Below are 5,886 nucleotides of genomic sequence, written 5' to 3' on the forward strand. Positions count from 1 at the left end.
TGGGGGGGGAGGGTTGATTTATTAGATGCAAGTGAGCATCAGTACTCATTAAATTGTTTAACAGCGTGATGATACGGTTCTGTTTCAATCAAAGCTGCGTTGGATCCGAAAGTAACGGCACGCAGTTCGTTGAAGCTGGAGTATGTAAAATCACATAATTATATTGAATATTAATTGACACCTGTATTTCGCTCGTCTTTGGCCTTTTATCCTGATATACTTGATATGCTTGTAATTGTTTACAATAACAAGCTGGTAATTTATTTATTTATAGATTTTTAAAATATTTTATAACTCTGGCTCCTGGCCACTCACCACTACTATTGCAACGCCGTGTTTATAAATTATTAAGAAACGAGGTACGTGCATGATCTAGGCTCCTGGACAATCGATATTGGTTTGTAAATTGAGGCCCATTTCTTTATCAGCACAATTAAAAATTTCAAATATATAATTATTTACCAACGAAATAAAAGGAATTTTCAGTAAATTTTTTAAGTGTTTTTGATTGAGTGCAAGTGTTGGTTTGTTTCCATTTTAATGTATCAAGTCAGAATTGTTATTTTTGCTTCTCGTTTTTCGTGATTCTGATCTGAGATAGTAGTGATGAGTGGCCAGAAGTTTTAATACAAAATTTAATAGAAAAATTTAATATAGACAAATCTTTTGCGACCTAATATATAATATAAATTTCAAGTTCGATTTATACCTTTTCTTCGGTTGGACTCAATTCTAAGCTCGTTTCCGGATCCTTGGATGCCCGAACCACGAGACTCTCTAGAGCGGGTCGCAAAGCAACTATAGCCGCTGCGTGTTGCGGATTCATGTCTAAGTTGATCCAGTTGTCTAATCTAATCACGTCGTCCACATATTCTACCTTCCGCGATCCAAACAGCAACAGATGTATAGGAGACACCATGGTCATCTGTTTGCAAGACACGGCTCTCGTGCGAATCTAACGAAATAAGATAGAAAAGGTTATCGGGATTCGAGAGAGAGAGAGAGAGAGAGAGAGAGAGAGAGAGAGAGAGAGAATGTTCACAGATAGGATTTTACCTTTTCACCGAACACGAAGAACGGGAACGGAAAGTTCTGCTCGAAGTTACTGCAATTCACCGACGTCTTGTGAATCAGCGCGGCCTTCGATTCCGTAGTGAGAACCTTCCGCTTCTCCTTGTGATAGCACACATTGGGGTACAGGCCCATGCACAGTAGCGCGGTGATGGTATCGAGACGCGGGTCCGCGCTCGCTTGATAATTTAACGGGGTGGGGCACAGAGTCTCCTCGGGAAAACCGGCGCTCTGCAATAGCGCTTGCAGCTGATTCTGCACATACGGAATAACGGAAGTCCATTATCGCGAGTGTATGGAATGTACGACAGCGACAATGTGCGATTCTGCTGACCTTAGCTTCCCAGGTGATTCGCAAAGTCGGTAGACTCAGGCTTTTCGAGTCGCAGAACGTCTGTTCTGCCCATTCGCCGTTAGCTCTCGCTTCCTCCCACGCTTGAAAAGCGTGGAACATCGCGACGTGGTCGCTAAATCTGGCACCGGCGAACCACTTTTGCTGAGTGGTCAACCTTCTCACGTCCGGGCCCATGTTGTACACCTCCGGGAAAGTGGTGCTGTTCGCGGCCATCGTCGAGAGCGCGTCGCCAACGCGGAACATGCAGCCTAGGATCATCATTTTTCCCAGCCGCGGCTCTATAGGTAAACGCGCCAGAATCTTGCCGAGAGGCGTTAATTCGTCGTTTTTATCCAAGCACTTCATTTCTGCGTGATGAAAAGTTTTATAAATTAATTGACTCTGAGGAAAGATAAAGATAAAAGGCACATACCTCTTAACACGACTTCCGCTTCGATCACGGCGTCAATGGGAGGCGGCTCGATCGCCTTCGACAAGAATTGGCCGATATTGCCTAATCTTAACAACTTGATGCTCAACGCCAGCTCGTGCAGAGGCGTCCTGAACATTTCCGGCGTCATGTGCTCGTCCATCCTGTTGAATCGAGCTTTCGAGCACAGATGGAAACAGAAGCCGGGTCTAACGCGGCCCGCTCTACCCTTGCGTTGTTCCAGATTCGTTTTACTGGCCCAAACGGTCGCGTAATTAGTCATATTATTATGCGAGGTGAACAGCTTCATCTTGGCTTTGCAAGAATCTATGACGTAGACGACATCGTTGATCGTGATCGAAGTTTCTGCAATATTTGTGGACAAGATAATCTTCGTCACAAATGATGGTACGGGATCAAAGACTTTACGTTGATCTTCTCTCGGTAATTGCGAGTGTAGCGGAATAATCAGATAAGACCCTCCGCCAAAGACAGGATGTTGCTGAAGATGTTTCATCAAGGCGAATATCAAATTCCAACCGGGAAGGAAGATCAGCACAGCACCCGGGATCTCCTGATTTTTTACGTACATAAGTAGCGCCTCTATTAACTCGAAGCTTATCTCTTTCTCCGTTAACTGCGCCATAGCGTTTTTCGTTTCGATAGAGTAATTATTGCCGATGACTTTGTTTAGATTTTCTTCCGGCTCTCCATCCGTCATCGGAAACTCGTCCGAATCCTTGGATTTGCGTTTCCCAGAACTTGTAGGCGGAACGAAATTCGTCAACTGTATACAATCCTCCAGGAAATATTGCTGGACGGGATACGCTCTGCCGGGGATCTCCACCACGGGACAGTTGTTGAAGTACTCGCTGAACAACGTCGTGTCGATTGTGGCCGACATGAGGATAATCCTGAGATCGGGATAAAGGTGGATCATGTCTCTGAGTACCACCATGATAAAGTCCGAATTGACATCTCGCTCGTGAATTTCGTCGACGATAACGTGTGACACGCCCCTAAGGCCGCCCTCGAGCTTTCTCAAGAGCACACCGACAGTACAAAACATTATGCTGGCGTAGGGCCTCGGCAAGTACGATTCAAATCTCACGGAATATCCGATCGACTGTCCCAGAGTCTCGCATCTCTCGATAGCAACACGATCGGCCACGGACACGGCCGAGATTCTTCTGGGCTGTGTGACAACTATGCTGCAGTACGCACCTTGGCCGGATGCGATATAATCGTCCAGAATGAATTGGCAAACCTGCGTGGTTTTACCGCAGCCCGTGTTACCGCGTATGATAATAATCGGATTTTCATTAACCGCATTCATGATCTCGTTTTTCTTGGTAAAAACGGGCAGACTCGATCTGTCCTTGATGCTCGCTTGCAAACTGGAATCTTGCTGCAGCTTGTCACGCTGTTCGTTCATCAAATCTTCTGACAGCCGATCCAGAGACGTTGTCGCCAATGGTCCTTCATCTATATTGCATCCCGTCCATGGATTCCAATTTGGCTGAGGTGGAGACCAGCTTACGACACCGGCGGGTTGCGGTACAGAAGATATGAAATCATCCAAAACTTGATTTGTCAACAAAGATACGCCAGTAGTTGATGGACCATTTTGATCTTTTATTGCAGATGTGTTTTCTTCTTTTACAAAAAATGGCTATATTTGAAATATTTTATTTTTAGTTATAAATTTAATTAGACATTTTCATACATCCATCCACATGTAAAATGGGATACCAAAATGAACAGTACCTGAATATCAATTGGCTTTATTTCCAAGCTCATTAGAACATCGTGAATCTGAGTCTCCAGTTCTGGCGAAATTTTGACAGGATAAGGTTTCATTTGCTCAGCGTCCTTATTTTTTTTTAATGTACCACTAAATGCTTCAATTACACCTAGATGATACAGTTGGCGAACAATAGATAAAGCACAACTCTTTGAAGCTGTTTGTTTGTTTGATCCAGTTTCGCGGCCAGTTATACCTGAAGTATTAAGACATTAAGATATTAGAGAATTATTACATTCTTACTAATATAATTAGATATATTTAAATAAATAGAAATTAACATACTTCGTCCAAGTTGCTTAATATAAAGTGTCATTTCTGCCATAAAACTCCTGTAAAAAGTTATTTCTATTATAGACATTATAAAGTGTATATTATTAATGCAATTAATAATCAAGGGAACAATGTGAAAGAAATATACAAATAATACAATTTGAAGAAGAGTATAAAAAGATATTTTAAATAATCGCGAATAGAATATTTATAATTGTAAATAGAAAACAAAACGGAATTGATGCAAACTAAAAAATAATTCTTGTATATTAATTTTCTTTATTGAAAAATTACAAGCTAATGATATTTTGCTGTAATTTCTTAGAAAATTTGTTGAAGCGATGGCATATAAATAAATTTATTTGTTTCTTGGAATAAGCGTCTATCTCAAAGGTAAATAATTTTCCACTTATTCCCTCAATTAATTATAATGAATGATAACGACTTACCATTTGAAGATGTCACAGATGACCACATTGGAGTACATTGAAGAAAGTTTCTTTGTGTAGTTGCACCAAAACTATTATTAAATCATTTTAATAAAAGTTTTGGTTTAACGCCATCATCATTTGTGCACAAGAGAGCCGACGACGAGCTCTCTTGCACCAGTTTTAGACATGAGCAAGCAATATACTCCAAAATGGCCCTGTTAAATCTCAAATGGTACAATCGGCGAGCGATTGTTCAAAGAATCGACAAATCGCATGTAAATCGAACTATACATATATATACTGCATTGCAATGCCAATCCAATGTGCTAGGAAAAAACCCCCATTCGCAGGACTCCATACCTCGTGTGATCCGGACCGACCGGAGTATATTTGTAATCGGCATTAATTTTGTTAGTTTGCATAAACTGATGGAGCTTGGACTTGGCGTTTTCTATCGTCCAATTGCCGTGTATCCCGGAGTTCACGTCGACATCCTCCGCGTCTTCCACTCTCTTCTGATCGGCCAACCTGTCCATGTACGTGTAATTACTCTGGCCGCGCTCGTTGTACGGCCTGTACGCCTGGCCGATGTCGTTCGGCCCCATGCCGCCTTGGAACACCGATCTCATCGCCGGCATCGGGACGTCGTTCTTAACAGCGCTGTCTGGCGCCATCGCCGGCGGCGCCGAGGTGTCCTTCGGCACGTCGCCCGGATTCACGCGATTCGTACGCACCAAGTAGTTAACGTAATCCTTCGCGGCGTTCCCCTGCGCGTCCTTCTTGTTGGTCGAGTTCCCCGCCCCGACGTAGTCGAAGCCGGGTACTCGCAGCTCGCAGAGGAAGCGCTGCCTGTGCTTTGGTCCTGCGAAATGTAAAAAAATCCATAGAACCCCGACGTTCCGTCGAACTTGAACGAAGTGCTGCGTTCAGATTCCCACCTGGGTGCACCCAGATATCATTTTATCCTTGCTGTTCACGAATGTTGTTCGAATGTTAAACAAAGGATAGAATGATACCCGGGTGCACCCAGACGGGAAATCCGAACGTAGCCAAGTGTAAACGACAAATATTGTTTGTACCTGTTGGCCTAACGTCAAATTGCGGCTCTTTGCCGTTTTTCGCACACCACTGGTGAAAAAAGGATTTTATATCGCCCATTCTCGAATCTTTCGCCCTTGTCACTGTTCTCGAGGGGTTAATGCTCCTTCTATTGTAAGCAAAGGAATAATAAATGATAATGAAGCAAACGTCTCGTATTTACATTTCCATTGTAAAAGGAGCGGTGTTAAAGAGACGATGGAGAGACAACGCCGTGAGTTAATTTACAATCTAACCTGACCTAATCGAAACTGGCACAATCCTAGAGTGCGCCACTGTTCTCCAAAATGTTCACCAAAATAGGTACATATTCTACAATTGTGCTTACTGCTTTCTAGAGTCCTAGATTATCAGAGAAGCGCGACCGGCTTATGGCAGTATCGCAAAAGTACTAGAAAATATTAAAAATGACGTCGAATGGCCAATCATAAGATTGATTTATTCG

At 42.9% G+C, this 5,886-nt stretch overlaps 1 protein-coding gene across 2 annotated transcripts in view; it reads right to left on the reverse strand.

The window, feature by feature from the left end:
* The window catches only part of LOC105457160 (dosage compensation regulator), a 6,650-nt gene extending 957 nt beyond the window's left edge, over positions 1–5,693 (reverse strand). Inside the window, exons 1-8 of one of the 2 annotated variants that reach the window (XM_011701672.1) lie at positions 5,423–5,693; positions 4,704–5,205; positions 3,925–3,971; positions 3,603–3,835; positions 1,839–3,507; positions 1,406–1,773; positions 1,057–1,326; positions 710–955 (exon numbers count right to left, since the gene is read on the reverse strand). In XM_011701672.1, the coding sequence (XP_011699974.1) occupies positions 710–955; positions 1,057–1,326; positions 1,406–1,773; positions 1,839–3,507; positions 3,603–3,835; positions 3,925–3,971; positions 4,704–5,205; positions 5,423–5,501 (3,414 nt within the window). In that variant the 5' untranslated portion in view covers positions 5,502–5,693. Of the gene's footprint in view, positions 1–709; positions 956–1,056; positions 1,327–1,405; positions 1,774–1,838; positions 3,508–3,602; positions 3,836–3,924; positions 3,972–4,361; positions 4,670–4,703; positions 5,206–5,422 lie in introns of those variants that run through there. The other variant, XM_011701673.1, reaches the window with a different exon arrangement.
* Positions 5,694–5,886: the final 193 nt, after the last annotated feature.

Source organism: Wasmannia auropunctata, unplaced genomic scaffold (assembly GCF_000956235.1).
Source record: "Wasmannia auropunctata unplaced genomic scaffold, wasmannia.A_1.0 LD335358.1, whole genome shotgun sequence".
In the NCBI taxonomy this organism is placed as follows: Eukaryota; Metazoa; Arthropoda; class Insecta; order Hymenoptera; family Formicidae; genus Wasmannia; species Wasmannia auropunctata.